The 16,906-nt window shown below is 36.5% G+C and overlaps 1 protein-coding gene across 1 annotated transcript in view; it reads right to left on the reverse strand.

The window, feature by feature from the left end:
• Window positions 1-16,472, reverse strand: part of SLC39A10 (solute carrier family 39 member 10) — a 28,145-nt gene extending 11,673 nt beyond the window's left edge. Inside the window, exons 1-5 of the mRNA XM_074145188.1 lie at window positions 16,401-16,472; window positions 9,631-10,674; window positions 8,395-8,596; window positions 1,971-2,140; window positions 739-957 (exon numbers count right to left, since the gene is read on the reverse strand). Coding sequence (XP_074001289.1) covers window positions 739-957; window positions 1,971-2,140; window positions 8,395-8,596; window positions 9,631-10,674; window positions 16,401-16,472 — 1,707 coding nt within the window. The remainder of the gene's footprint in view (window positions 1-738; window positions 958-1,970; window positions 2,141-8,394; window positions 8,597-9,630; window positions 10,675-16,400) is intronic.
• Between the last annotated feature and the right edge of the window lie 434 nt (window positions 16,473-16,906).

The raw sequence follows: 16,906 nt of genomic DNA on the forward strand, positions 1-16,906 counted from the left end.
CAGAGGACTGCAAATTTTTCCGCACTCATTTTGGGGGAAGCAGTTATAGTTTCACCAAAATCATTTTCTCCTCAAAGTCGAATGATGGAGGCAAAAGTTAAAAGTGTATTTATAATGACTGTTGAAAGAATACGGCTCTTTGGTGGCTTCAATTTCTATCCACTGCCACACCCCCCCTGAGGTACTTGCTCTCCTTTTATACTACCATCAGGAATACAGCATGCTCCCAGCCCTAAAAATACAATCATTTTCAGGGAAACAAGTTAAAATTTATAGAAAGCAGGAGGTTTGCAAATCCTGGCATTTTCTTCATGTGGAAAAACTGAAAAACCTCTGTTAGACTGGCATTGTTAGCTATTAGTGTAAATTTCTTGTAAATTGTCGGCTCTATTACCAGTTCTTTCCTACATACTGCCTTGCATATTTTTGCAAAAAGATCATAGTGCTTTAGAGAAAGAGCTGTAATCTCTTTTACTTAGATCTACCTCCAAATACATCTGGCTGAAAAGCTGCAACCTCCCCCATCAGATTTCTACTTTGTCTTTCCGAATTACCTTGTTAAGAAAGGCAACCTCTGCTAGAAAAGGGTTTATTCACATAACATCAAGCAGAATGCAGATTAGCACCACTTCTTCATGTTCACAGAATAACAAATCATCACACAGACAGTTCCTCAACACTTAGAAGATAACTTCAGGTAATATATATTTCAAAATAAGATGCAATTTCAGTGCGTACCTTTTGTTTATTGTAATGCTTGTACATTCTTATACAATGTTCAATGATGAACAAAACATAAATGCCTCCAAGTGCCACAAGACCTTTCAGCACTGGATCATTTTCTTCTAGGAAGCCTTCAGTCTGTACTCCGTGTCCATGGGCATGTCGATGGGAACGCTTGTGTTCATGAACATGACCTTGGCCATGGTGGTGACTGTGGTCGTGGCCTCCATGTGACTATTAGGAGAAAAAAAACAATAACACAGCATGACCTGGCGCAATCAGGAGCCTGAAATGGCTCCGAGTTCAGATGACAAAATATGTAACCCCGCCAGAAAAGTAGCACAAATAGACTTTAAAAGTTGTGTTGATTTTGTGGGGTTTTGTTGTGGGTTTGGTTTCTTTGGGTTGGTTTGTTTTTTTTTAATACAAACATATCTTACCTTAGGAATTTCTCATTAGACTATTCATTACCCTAATCAATAAAAAAAGATTCCTCTGGGAAATTTTTAGGGCGGGAGCGGGAGATAATCTAGCTTCAGCTTTTTTCTGTCACAATGCTGAAGATAATGAGACTGTCACAATGCTAAAGATAATGGGACTAACACTCAGAAATGTCACAAGGAATTACCATTCCTACACTCCCATTAGCAAACAAACCTCATGATTTTTTTAACTATTACAGTCAATTACAGCCTTAATTCTGATCTGAAATATAAACTTTCAAAAAAAATACATGATAAAAAATTTGTATTAACATTTACACAAAAAACCCCATGTAAACTTTAGTCTTTTTGCTAAAAGAATTAAGGTAACCATATTTTAGAAAACATTTCCCCTTCTAAGAATTACAGTATACCATCACAAATTAAAAACTGCTTACCTTTCCAGGAACTTTGACATTTTCTTGATTCGGTAAGTTAGAGGTTACCTTCTCCCCAAAAGCTAGTAACCAGGAAGGTTAATTCCCCTGATGTACTTTTAGGTGGTACTGATACACAAGTATCAATAGGCAAGAGACTATAATACTGCTAAAATACTCGTTAGTCTTATTAAGGGTTTTGAAATACCGTGACAGAAGTTAAACTATGAATACACAACTATGACCACTGTTTCAGGATGTCCCTCATAGTCAAGTCAATCTACATCTGCATCAGTGAACATTTATTTGTTGATACTTGTCAAACAATTCTCTGAAAATTCTATATACAGTTACAATTACGAATAAAAGCTAAGGAAGCAATACTTACATGTGGCAACAAATGGAGCAGTGCATCTCCACTCATTGTTCCTACAGCCAGAGCTACCAAGAAAGTTAGAAGAAATTTGAAGCACCATTGGTTAATGATGGGAATCAAGATCACCCCTAGCAAGGAAAGCAGGCTAATGACGGTGATAGAGATGATACCACAAAACCAGGCTGTGGGAAGAAATGAATACAGAAAGGTTGTCAGAACAACGCTTGTAAAACTTTTAAGACTGATTAATGACTTTCAACTATCTCTTAAGAAGGTGACTTTCCTTTAGCCTAAGTTGTGTGATTGTTCATTCAAAAGGTGCTGAAAAATATGAAGACAGTACTGAAGTTCACAGCAAAAAATACACAGGCTTATTCAAGGTACAGTACAATATAGTGAAAGACATCAAAGACAACCAGCTAAAAAGAGCCCCAGCAATTCTTCCTGATTGTAAATTCCAGGCTTAGCTCTGTAGCCCTTAACGAAACACAAAAAGCAAGAGATTTCATGCTGGAACAAAAACATCTTTGCTACTTAACTTACTAGGGCTTTACAAGCACTGATTTGTTTTTAAAACAACTCTGATGCAAAATTTAACTGGAATCCATATTTCTCCCTCTTTGCGAGGAGTAACATGTTCAGCTAGGCATCATTCTCTTCAGCTGGTGCTTTGAAACGTACGTTTTCATTTATGAGAAATAAGTAAGACTCAATCTTTGACAAAAGAACTCTAAAATCAAATGCTAAAATAAGAGCTTCAAGAGCTGAAAGCAACTTCCTACCAACAAAAAGCAGTATATGTTTGTCATGGTTTGACCCCAGCCAGCAGACAGGACCATGCTCAATTCTCCCCACCAAAGAGGTAGGGAAAAGAGAGAAAAAATGGAGGGGAAAGGAAAAAAAACCAACCTTGTGGGTTGATATAAAGACAGTTTAATAGAACAATAACAGAAAAGGAAAATAACAATAACAATAATAATAATAATAATGGTAAAGGAATATACAAGATGAAATAATACAACACAAGTCACTCTCACCACCTGGTGAATTGGTTGCCCAGCCGGTCCTGAACACAGATCATGGTTTTCCCTCCCTGGGCCAACCCCCATTTATATACTGAGCATGACATCTACGATGCGGAATACTCCCTTGGCCAGCTTATTATGTCTGTGCTCCCTCTCTCAGCTTCTATGGGAAGCTGAAAAAAGTCCTTGAATAACATAAACATCACATGGCAACAACTAAAACAATATGCATTATTGACATTCCTCTCATACCAAATCCAAAACACAGAAGCCACTAGAAAGAAAATTTACTCTATTCCAGCTGAAACCAGGATGATATTTTTTCTGAGAACCTCTACTGTCATTCGAAGAAAAAATGATAATGGAATATGGTACACTCAATGTAATCTTGTTAATTAGGGAAGATGTGCAAATTTCTGTGAGACATGGAAAAGGAGGAATTACAAAGGAAACATGACTCTTGCAGTCAGAATCTCACCCTTATGAAGTATTTTTTCTTCTACTTTTTCAAGTCATCAGTAAGGCTAAGAATTAAAAACTTGGTTTTTTTCCTCTCTCTGCTTCTCTATCACTTCTCTTGTTTCTTCCCATCACAGAAACTTCAAAGAACACTTAGTAAAAACTGTTTAATTCCAACAATACAGTTCAAAAGGTTCACAGTCCCAAAGATGGGAATAGTTGGGGCTCCTATTTTACAAACATTAACCGTTTGCACTGAGATCTTTCATGAACATGATTTCCTCAATCTGAACTTCTTTTTTCTTCATTTATTTTAAATTTTAGCTTAAATTCTTCAGGTTTTTTCCTAGGTTCATTTTTAATCAAAAATGTCTACACAGTTTCCCAAGTTTAATGAAAGCTAACATCTCCTGATTTAAAATCATTAGCATCTCCATACTTTGATGCACGATCTGATTTCCTTACATCTATGAAGGTCCACTCAATTTTGATCAAGTTTTGATCAAGTGGGGGAAAACATCCTGGGAAATGGCGGGGCTGGGGAGCAGAGGGGAAGAGAGGAGGAATGAAAATATTGTAGCTGCTCAATGAATTTTATAATTTAGCAGCCAAATGTCCCAAGAACTCTATCTGTACCAAAACCACTACAGATCAGCCAAGACTTTGCCACTAGAATTGTGGCTGCTGCAGCCTGGTCTGGCTCAACACCCAAACTTACAATATCTGCTGGTTTAAAATTTATTTTTGGATATTCACTTTTACGAAGTCTGTAGCTGTCATTCCGCAACAGTGCAGAAAAGGAAACAATTCAATTCAAATGCAAAGGGTGCAAGGGCACATCCACCAGGAGAAACTGACTGGAAAAAGCTTCAGCAAGTATGCAGTGTACATTTAAATGCATATTGATACTGAGGGGAACACAGAGCTGGTGAAAAGGCAAAAACTGCCATCAGATGAGGAACTAAAAAACAGAGGCTGGAAAAAGTAGGTCTAGAGTGGAAGCAGAACCCTGCCGACCAAAATACTGCCACTACACAGCCTTGATTCATCCCCAGAGCACTTCAGTCATGTACTCTGGATTAACAGGCTCTGCCGAAAGAAACAGCATACGTGGACTTGTAAGCCAATGCTGACTCATGCACGCATGCACAAGGGCCCAAATAAAAATTACACAGCCGTTTGGCAGGATGTTGTATCTCCAATTTGGACACAGACATTATTACGTCAAGTGCCAGGTTAAAAGACCAACAGCCTTACATGGAGAAAAATGGAAAGGAGATTATGCAAACTGGCTTAAGTTTCATATATCATAGCATAGATTTGGCAAACATCTCTGAAGGGCTTACATACTCTTATGATTGATACAGCATCTAAACATGGCACCATGATTAAGATGAAGCACACGAGAATTATAATACGGAATCTGTGCATCTCTCAGATCTTGGTCATCAGCTTCTGTCTCTGTTTAAACTCTTAAAAAATGGTATGGAACGAAAATTATCAGCAAAAGGTTGCTGCCGAGTCAAAGATAAAAAATATATTATATACAAAAGCTGTGCCTGACCCCACAGTTAAACACATGTACAAACTCTCATATAAAAAGGACTACTACAGAAGACTGAAGACAAAATTCTGACACAAAATTTTAATGAAGGATTTCATTCAACTGTAGTGTTCAAAACACTAAAATATTATCAAAGTAGAACTAATACACAATACCATGAACACTGCAAGAGCTCTTAAGTTATAAAAGAACTTGGTGTGTAACGCTCCTAGGAATACTCTATAAAGCTCAGTCAATGATGTGAAGCCATTATGCACTGGCTTATAAAATATTTCTGTGGAAAAACAACAGAAGGGACTCGACCAAACAATTTCTTCAGTAAGGGACCTCTGTTCAAACAGTGAGTAGCAAACAAAACACAGTGTTTGCACTGGATTTGGACAGCTATCTGTAAATTAAAACAGACTAAAAGGGTAGTAAGGTAGACTCCTTGGAAGGCTGAGCAGAGTTAGCTATCTGCAGGCTTTAACAAGAACACGAGCTAACAGAAAGGCTCTGCTGAAGCAAAGCCTCCCCGGGTTCAGGGAATGGTAAACTCCAGGCAACATTGGCATCTGCACAGGCAGATTTACAGGATATACCTGATCTGAAATACTTCTAATCACCAGCTCTAACCGATCTCCCATCTTCAAAAAAATTGCTCACTGTTTACTTGTATCACTTCTGTTAGCTTGATTGATAGTCGGTGTACTTTTCCTTTCAAGTTAAGTTGTTCAGGAGCCCTCAATGGTAACAATGCCACCTCTTCCAACAGGTACACTGTGAAAGCTCAATTGTATGTATAAGCCCTTGAAAATCCTCTATTAGAAGATGATACAGAACTATCTGTAAATTACAGGAAGAAAACCCAATATGGCTTCCTAAGTTTTTGGTCATCATTTAATTAATTTACTTTGCTTTAGAAAACTGCACTATCAGAACTAATGGAAACCTTACAGGTTAGTATCAATGAAGAGAAGCAGTAGTGGTCTATTAATTTTTTTTGAAAGCTTTAATTAAAACTAAAGAAAACCACAGAAAGCTAGTGTTTAAAAATGTCTGCATCCTCCTAACTTAGGCAAATATTTACATCCAAAAATATTTACATTAGCTTGGGTAAGCACACATTTTCATTTTAGTAGAATCCTACAACCTGCAGATTTAAGTTACTCTATGACTGACACCTCCCACAATCCCCGTATACCAGTTAAGATTCGTTATTTTGTGGTTCACTTCCCTACTCAAGAAGGGAAAATAATTATTACATCAAACTGAAGTCTCACTGTAGTTAATACAACACTATACAGGAAACTGTTATGAAGAATGATTTATTATTATCTAATCAAGTTGACCTGTTTTAGAGGTTACTCTTTCTTTTCAGAGCCAAATCAGTAAGTTAAAAACCAATTTTTTACAATTAGCTGGGAAATGTGTTATTTACACTCAAGATATCAGATGCCATAAAACATGTTAAATGTTCACAATAAGGTTCACTAATTTTGAAAATTAAGTCTCTTAAAATGTTCAAGGTCTTCAAGCTGAGTTATTCATCAACTCCCTTACTCATTACAGGGAAATAAAATGCACTATTTTAAACAGAAGCACTGATCTGTAGAAACTTTCTAATTAAACCGGTTCAAAGCCTGTGCATGACAGTTTTGTACACAGTTTCAACATTTTAATAGGCAGAAAATGCTTAGGGCTATTCTACAAATCCTCTTGGTAATAAGGCAGGGGTCAACTCTTACTACAATGAGACTACCCCACAAAAATTTGCTGCCGTATAAAACACACAGTATATTTGGTTTACAGCAATCTTTGAAGAGTTAACAAGACAGTAGCTGTGTCACTACAGGAGATTTACGTGTAACAAGTTAATTATTTTAATGACTCCAGCATTGTTAAAAAAAATACCAGCAATGCATTCTTTCCAACAGTTATTAACATCTATCAGAATGTAGTTACTTCAAGCTTTATTTCTAATGATGCTAACAAGGACCTATGTACTAAATCAATATTCACTATATATTCACAATATTCAATATTTTTATTTTCAAAACATGGACATTGTACCCCAGATTTTTTAGATTTTTCATATTTCACCACAGCCAAACATCTGTCAACAGTTCCATTATAATTTATGAAATATAGCAATAGTAAACATGTATTTTAAAAGTATACTCAGTTAGGATGCGGGATAAGGGCTTCAAACTGGAAGAGGGTAGACTTAGACTAGATATTAGGAAGAAATTTTTCACTATGAGGGTAGCGAGACACTGGAACAGGTTGCCCAAAGAAATTGTGGATGCCCCATCCCTGGAGGTGTTCAAGGCCAGGCTGGATGGGGCTTTGAACTCGATGATCTTTAAGGTCCTTTCCAACCTAAACCCTTCTATGATTCTATAAAATCACAACAATGGATGCTGCCCTTTTACTGCTTTAACAACAGCAAAAATATTTTTAGCTTAGAACTATGGTAAGAAGAAAAAAAGTCTACTGATTTTTACTCAAGGCACACACACACACAAAATTAAAACTGCCAACAGAGGATTTTGATTTAATACTTCTCATATGCTAAGGAGTAGTATAGAGTAGTTGGCATTGGAAGCCAGAAAAGGGAACTGTTGTCAGAAACGGCAATCTAGATGCTCTTGTAACTTGCTTAAGCCTTCATATTTTTTAAGTTCACAAACAATTCTGGATGTCAATTCTACAAATTTGCACTGCTGTTAGAATATAAAACCAGTAGCATCTGAAATCATATTTTCCAGTGAACTGTGATGAAGGTGCTGTTCTCTGTTCCTGAATGAGTATATCCAGGTCAAATTTATTAAGAAAATTTGGGCCAAAGTAACACTGCAACTTTCCAACTTTGAGATCAACATACGGAGGCTCTCAGTTCCACTAAGAGACATATTTTAAATGATGGAAATAAAACAAACTGTGGGTGTACTGCTCATGGTCCTTCTGCCTCCAAAGATTCCGTACCTTCCCTATGTTCCTAAAACAATAGAGTCCAACATCTAAAGATATGTAGGAAGAATCCAGGCCAAAATGCCTGGGCCGCAGGCCCAATGATGGGACATTAGGCCTCAAAGACCGAAGACAAAAAAAGAAATAAAAATAAGGAATCATAAAATAAAAGTGAAAATAATGAAAAAGGATAAAAATGTACAAGAAAGAAAAGTGTGCCTCCCTGAGCCATGGTTACTTTATTATACCACCAAACAGGATGCTACGTCTCCTGACTTAAAGGAGCATGCTGTCTCAAATTTCTTCTAGTAAATGTGTTAAATTTCAACCATTCTTTTACTCTCCAGTCAACGCTAAGCTGTATGACATTTCAAAGTTTGAAGTCAATATTTACAATTCAAAATAATTTTGAAAGCTTTAGATGTTACACACCTACCTGATGCACCTGTTTTATCCTTATTCTCAATTGATGCATTTTTACTTTTCATAAAATCTTCAAGCTCATCATAATGTACAATACAAAGCCTTCTCTCAATCTGGTATAGCAAAGCAGGACACATATATATGAACAGTTCAGGAGATATTGGAGAGCTGGTTTCCAGACCATAGTACCGTAGCAGCTGGGTAACATTTAAGCACTGCAAGCAAATTGTATGAACAAATTAAAGATGAAAGCAACTATTTCATTAAAAAACTACAGTTATGGAAAATTTAGCATATGATTTCAGAACACAAACAGAAAATGGAAACTCTGGCCCACAACATTCCACCAGTGCTAAAACATGTCTAAGCTGATCTAAGTGGTTTTTGAGGGGAAAGAAACAGTAAAAATATCTGCACTACAAACTCAGTCTCCAAACACCTATATAATTTTTGATAAACGTCAATGAAAATGAGTTTCCATATTCTTTACAATTACACAGTACAAGCAATAAAGAAAGAGCAACAGGAAAGGAGTGGAAGAACATAAATCCAAAATAGGTTTTCTAACACTTCTCTTCACCTATAAACCCTCTGTGCTTGGAGTTTCACTTTCTGGTTCAGGTTAAAACCTCAAATTTGGCACTCACTCCTTCCTTTCCTATCCTGACTTCTAGTTTAAAACCATGACATCAAAATGCCCTGCTTCTGTAGATAACTGTAAGGGGGGGAAGAGAAAGTATACTTATGGTCCTGGCAGAAATAATGGATGCTGAAGGGAGAAATGGAAGAGCTTACACTGAGCACAGTGCTACAGAAGGACAAAGAAATTAGAATCATGTTGAAAAGATGCAAGTGTTTCTTTTAGCAAAGAGTCTCTGTGCAGTTTCCAAAAATGTTAACGATCTTCAATTCAGAAAGAAGTCCAAAAAAGGTGTGCACGTGTGAAGGGGAAGGAAAGGGGAAAAACCCTGCATGTAAGCTGAGTATCTCTGAAAGCCTTAAGTATCTCCTTCATACAGATAAATAGGCAAGGAGATAGATCTCTGAGAAAATACATGTGATGGGCAGACAGAAATGAAAACTCATAAAGCAAACTCAAAACTGTGGCAGTGACTTTTAGCATTTTCACTCTGCTACCTGTATTACACAATGGTTGCAAATGTGCTTCCGTGTTATTTGTGGTGTGCACCTTCAATTATTATTTAACAACAGCGAAAGTGAACTTAAAGGTTCTCCATCTCATACTCACCTCTTCACGGTCACGTTCATCTTCATTATGACCCTTATGACTATGCGTTGAAAAAATAGGATGTTTTCTTACACTACGATGTGCGTCTCGCTTGCTGGCATGGTGGTGTCCATCCTCATTACCTAAACCGGAATCTTGATGTCCATGACTAGTAGAACGATCACTACTGTGTTCACGATGGTGTACATGCAAGTGAGATGCATCATGTACATGATCACATTTATGAACGCGACTGTGAACACAATCTGGGGCATAATCCCGTGTAGCATTTCCCGAAGTCTCACTGATCTTCTTTTGCTTCTTTTTTTGTTTCCATTGTTTTCTTTCTGGCTGATCCTGAGTTGTGTTTGTCTCTGTTGAAGGTTCATGGTTCTGTTCTCTATGTTCACTATGACTAACTGAATCATTACGAGAATGATGTGTACCATTATGGTGATGACGATGTAGATGAGGGTGGTGATGACGGTGATGGCGACTCTGGTCATGAATGTGTTTGCCATCATCTTTTACTGACGGCACTACTGTGTCTCTCTCATGGTCACATTTATGATTTCTCTTTGCAGCCATACCAATCATGGTTTGGTTTTCTGAATCTGAGTGGCTGTGAGGATGGTTACGAGAGTGAGAATGCTTTCCTTCCTGCACTTCTAAAGCATATAAGTGAGAAACATGATCATGGCCAATGTCATTATGATTTATCGTCACTACTTTTACCTCTCCTAAACCAAGGCTTATTAACAGTTTTTCCAGCCCAAAAAACGACAATCTTCCGTTTTCACCGTAACGATCGAAAATCTTTTCAATGTAGTATTTTTGTTCATTTTCAGCTTCCAACGTTGAAAATTTACTCGGCAGAGATTCTGTTCCTCCATTCTGCAAGTAGGATATAGTTGAAATCTGATAGTCATTATGGTAGTGTACACCTTCCTCTTTAGGACCATGGTCGTGTCCATCTTCATGGCAATGATTGCACTGATGAAAGATAAATGTCAGCAAACAAATGATGCAAAATTTTGTGTGCATGTGTACCTTCATCTCTGTTTCCTACAAGAAACACAAGGGGAAGCACTTAGGTGTAAAAGTAATCTCAACATTTGCACTACATGAGTATCTGTCTGGTACTTATTTGTACCAACTGAATGACTCGCAAACCTTTTCAGATATTGGTGTTAATAGAATAACAATTGCAGTATTTTCACTGCAAAAATTGCATTAATGTACTTTTCTCATCCAACAGTAAGATAGGCTCTGTGTATTTTAGAGATGCAGTCTTACATACCGTACGTACAAGAAGCAGTTACAAGAAAAATATCAGCATTTACAGTCAGTCATAACATAACATTTTTTGTGTATATTTTCAGAGGCATCTATGCTTATGATAACCTATAATATTGAAAATCTTGTTAAAACACAAGTTACAAAAGAATAAAAATTATTTAAAAACAATACTGTCATTATTTTCTTATTTGTGGGGATGACAGGCAGATAATACAGTTGAAAACCCAAACATCATTTGTTCTCTTATGTGCTGCTAAAGTACCTCCGCTAAACACACACCATTCCCTATTTTGATTAGTAATTAGTGATTAGATTTAAAAATAAGTTATCATTAACCAACTTCAGTGTATTAGTTAAATGTTTGCATTTTTAGTACTTTTTACTTACACGAGTTTACTGATTTCAAAGATCTATGTGGACCTTAATTTAAAAATAAGGTTATATGGAAAACGTCTGTTTCTGCAAGTCAAAAAATACTGTTAAGGCTGACACGTTCTAGCTCAAAGTAGTTAGTACTGGTTTTTAGAAGTTATATTGTCTAGACAATGTGATTTTCAATTTAGTGTTACATGTAAGAAACCTACTATTCAACGTCAGGCAATTAAGATGACAGCAGAAGTCTATCTTGCATTCAGAGTTGAAAACAATTCACTATTTTATAAAATATGACAGTTTTATTTTGTTTACATCTGCTAGCAAAATATATATAATACCAGAATAATTATTTTAAAAGAAACTTTTAAGAAAAAAGATCCAAGTTTATGTAAAAATCTTATCAAGCTAGAAATCTAAACATTAGCCAAGAACTGTACTTTATGACTTTTATTTTCTAGAGACATTTTGTGTAGAGAATAACCTCTAAAATACATGGTTTTTTAAAAAAGAATCATTTAAACACTGTCAGGCTTTTCTAGCAACACTTCATTTGTTCTGTTTGGTACCAAGCCAAATAAAATGTATAACATTTACAACAGTTCTGCTAGATACATGTAGTAGATAATCAACCCCTCCTTATCAGCAAAGGAGTAGACAACTAAAAGAAAGAAGCACAGAGTTTCCCGACCGATCTGGACAGCTGAATGACTGTTTTAAAAAGTTTAACAGAGTTGAATAAAATAGACAAAGGAAACAAGTACAGAAGTAGGGCTTTTACACATAGCTACTCAAATTTAGAATATGACCAAGAAGGAAATGAGAGCTGAGAGAAAGGACAGAGCCCCATTCACTCCGCTTTCTCTATACTCGGATGCTACCAAAACACTGCAACAAATGCAAGGATGTAAAGTAACAGGAAAACAGGTCAGGTATGCTTTCACCTCTTTTTACACAGAAAGCAGTTTTAGTTCATCACGCGCACCTTGACTGGAGCTGCAACTGACCCTACATTCACAAAGATGCAAGTGACCTGCTCAACATATCCTAAAATGCTACTGACAAGAAATGGTAAATTTAGGTGTCTTTCTCAGGGCCACCCCAGCTGCTAAATAAAACGTTCTTCGTGAAATCAGTCAGGAAAGTGCTTTGCAACAAACCACACACATTTACAGCCCATTTTAATTTCCTAAAATAATAGCTCGATGTTTTGCACTGAAGGACTTGCAACCATGTTATTGCACCCCCCAAAAAAAATTATCTCTTGGAAGCTCCTATATTTGCAACAGGTTGACAGAGAAAAGGAATCAGAGGAAAAAAGGAAAGGGATACCTGTTAATGACTTTCTATAGCAAATCATGAGTTAACACAGAAGATTGGGGAAAAAGGTTTTTCCTATTAACCTTTTAGGATGAAAATTCACTTTTCACTGGAGTTTCAAACACTTGCAGAACTCTCTTGTGCAATACTGACCCTGTTACAAATCTAAGATCAGAATAATATCTGTCAAATGCAGGCACCTGCATCAAAACTGATTCCAGAGACATCAGATAGGTCCATGCACACAATCACTGTATACTACTGTTTTATTTTTATAAACAACTGTTCAATCATCAGTCTGGAATGACTCCAGTTTGTCTCCAGTTCAATCGCCTACATTCTAGTTACTGTTTGAAGGGCTGTGACAAACCTTTTCACGCAGTTCAAGTAGTAGATGATGAATTCATCCCCAAAACTTACTGAGATATTATTTTCATAGTCTTTTTCACTCATGGACTCCATTTAAGGCATCCTTACTGATCTTATAAATACATCACCGGGATTAGTATAGAAACATTAAAAACATCTTGAAGCACCTTCTTGCGTTCTCCTTTGAGGGAACAGGAAAGTACAGAGTTGTTGCTGGTGGAGTAGAAAGAAACAGGTTGCAAATCTTTATCCAAGAGTCACTGGACTGAGTCAACCTTCAGATTGTACGATTGTCTGGAAACTCATTCCATAACCTTTAAATAAAGAACATATGCTCTTTCTCACACAGGCTGAGAACCTGGGCTCTGTGACTTACGTCATCCCAAGAAGCAGAAACATTCTGGCAGTAACTAAAAGGAGGGACTGGATCAGGTGTATGGCTGGTGACAGATCAACAAAGCTCCACATTTCTACAGGAATACGCAGATTTTCATCAACTGAGGATTTACAATATTGACTGTTACTTAATGGGAAGAGCAGGTTGAGGATCTGGAATAAGCAGTTAAGGTACATGCAAGACAAATGAAAGCCCTGGGAGAAAGACGAACTTACATATGCTTGCATAGAAGACGGCAGCAGCAGGTAAGCACATGCAGTACACTGTAACGCTCTCGCAAATTGTTCAGTGTCTTTTTAACTTCAGTTTCTCAGTACTGAAAGCAGCATGTCAGGTTTAAATAAAATTCAATTGCTCAAATGATACTACTTTTGTAGGTAAAACACCTTTTCTCCCCCTTTGCTACATAATGGTAATATAACCAGAGCAAGCAAAGTCAAAGCATGATCCAGACTAAAATATCTCTACCAGGAAAATCATGACTAAAGCATGATCATAATCCTTTTCACAACCTCATGATCTTTTTCATGTGACTGTCTCATACAATACTACTAATACATTACTTTGAAACTTCAGTCATGCATCCCTAATTGTGGTGTTTAGCTTTGAATGGTACCTTTTCTCCATGCCCTAATGGTTAAAATTGTTTGTAACTGATGATCGTGATTCATTGCTGAAATACAAGAGCCAAGCATTATCAGACCAATTTCAAAATCAATCAGATGTCTATTTTCAATTAAAATAGCAATAACCTAGCACACTATTTTTGATCTCCTTTATATAATCATCTGTATCTTCTATTGTAATTCTTGTTACAGAAGATGCTTACAAAACAAACGTACCCATCATACTTCGTCTCAAACAGAACAACTATTAAGAGTTGATTATTTATTTGTTTCTTTTTAAATGAGCTTCATTATGCTCTAGGCAGTTATAAATAGCTGTCATCTTTAACCTATCAGGCAGTATTCATACGTGTAAAATACCAAAAAGCTGAAGTCCAAATTCTCTATTTCAGTGGCACAGAATTGTATATAGCTGATCTCAATAGAAGAACATTAAGACTCTTGAATCCCTTCAAAAGAATGTGGAAGGGCAGCCGGAGGACAAGGCTACACCAAAGTTGAAAAAGATTCTGCCCATTATTGATGTCAGCCTTTGCCTCCCCTCCTTCCCTGCGTAGCTCAGTGATGGCCAGGCACACAAAAGGGGGAGACGTGAGGGAAAACATCTAGCTATGTGCTGGGTAAGAAACTAACGCACCCATATGCCAGAGCTGGAAATAACAGCACCTACTTCGTTTCATTGAACTGCAAACAAGAACAAGACCAGTCTTTCAGGACGGACTTGGGCAATGGAACAACCCCACCCCACGTCAAGCTGCAAAGTTAGAACAAACATGTAAATTCAAAGCGAATGAGATAAATAGGTCTGGCACACCAGCTGACAGTTCAGAAAATGCACACAGTGCTGCCAAATGCATCCCCTCCTCATTCATCAGTACAAGCAAATCATTCATACTAAATGCAGTACTGATTGCATATCCATATACAAGGTTCTTAAATCAGAGGCTTGAGGTCAAAGTACCTGAGCAGTACATCAGCAAAGAGTTATCTTTTCTGTATGGAAAACTCACAATCTCTCTATGCTAAATCACCCTCTGTCTATGGTGTTTCATCTATTAAACTAAACGCACCTCTGATGAAAGTTGGTATTTTTTTTTACAGCCTTTTTCATTCAGTTTCTCTTGGATCCCTGAAACTTCTCCACAGTGCCTACTATTTCAACTGTTCTTCTTTTATAGAACTTTATTTTTGAGAAGACTTCATGTAACGCCTGGAATATGAACCTGATTTTGGGGGACATTTACGTTTATTTATCACCAACCGCTTCACCAAAACTAGAAAATCAGTTTGATAGTTAGGCTTTACTTAAAACATACAAAATTCAAACTCAGTTGAAAGTCACATCTACCATTTTAGTGTTTGCAACCCACATACCACAGTGTTTTTGTTAGTGTACAATGCTGAGTAGAATATTTTAAGTGCCCAACTTTCTTCCCCCCATCCTTTTTCCTGTCTGCTCCCAACAACTTTAATAACCTGAAATATTTGTAACATAAATGCACTGGATTTCTCCCCTTCCCATGCTCCTTCCAAAGTTATTTTGGTTTCTCTCTCTGTTCAACTTACTTTCTTTGCTTTCCCTGAAGAATGTTCTGCCCTTTTTTTTCTATCTACAGAAGAGTTTTCAAAAAACACCTTGATTCCTCTAAGTAGTTACTCAGCTTGAATACCGCAACAACTAAAGTGCCTTAGCAAGACTTCATGGGCAACCAGAAGTTTCACACCAGACAAAAATCCCAAAAACACATTTCAGCTAAAATAAGAGAGAACTCAGAAAGATAAAAGGTGTTAAAAATAAAGACAAAACAATATTCTTAGCAAACTAAGATATTTTCTCTGTTCAGCACTGAAAAGTTAAGCACTTACATCATTCATTTCTGTTAAGAACTGCTCAGAGTAATATATAAGAAATGTCATTTTTCTTGAAAGAGAAGACCTGAATATTTCTTGAAATAGAGCTACTGACTACATATACACAGTTTTTCTTACAATTCCTGAAAATTAAAATTCTTTCTTAGGAGATATGCCTGCAGCCCCTCCACCACTTCCACTCCAGCAACTGTGTGATATTTCATACTACTATTCAGTTCAAAAAAAGGCTGGATTCTGAAAATCCAAATGAACCTACTCTTAATTTCCTAAATTTCAATATTTAATAAATGACAGAATATAAAGTCCTATTAATCTAGCACATGTTGTTAAGATAAATTGGGAAAAAATATTAATATTAAATTAATATATTGCTGTTACTGAAAGACACTTTAAGAAAGCCATAAAAGCATTTAATTAAATAATATTCTCTTTCTTCTTTTTTTTTTTACCAGTCTTAAGCTGACATATATATACAAATAGGAAAACATTACAGATCTAAGAAGTTACAACTAACAATGTCTAACTTTAGTTCTCACCCATCTCCTGTATTTTCTTCCCTCTTCAATTTCAGTGAAACAGGTTTGTGGACTTAAGTAAAACTCATTCATTTGAAAATCTACAGCCCAGTAGGAGGGGCACTTTGTAAGAACAGACCATTAACACAGACCATTAACTAATTGATACAAACCATATTTGCTAAGTTAATACCAGATAAGACTTAAATAGTACAGAAAGCATTTATGCATAACTGAACACACCATGAAAACTTTTTAAAAATGTGAAATGTGAAGTATTTGAAATGCCAAATCCCAAGCGTACCAGAAAATGATCCTAAATGAATACAGTAGCAATCTACTAGCTCAGTTATCCAGAAAGGGGCATTTATTGTATTTCCAACGGAAAAAAAACCTGCACAGCCTTCTTCAAAAAGACAGTTATTTGTAAGAAATTGTAGAGTTCTCAGAGCTCAAAAGAATATAAACCCATCAAAACAGTTGGAAGTTCCAGAAGTATTAGTTCTGCTTACCAAGAATAAATTTTC

Source organism: Numenius arquata, chromosome 3, assembly GCF_964106895.1.
Source record: "Numenius arquata chromosome 3, bNumArq3.hap1.1, whole genome shotgun sequence".
NCBI classification, from domain to species: Eukaryota; Metazoa; Chordata; class Aves; order Charadriiformes; family Scolopacidae; genus Numenius; species Numenius arquata.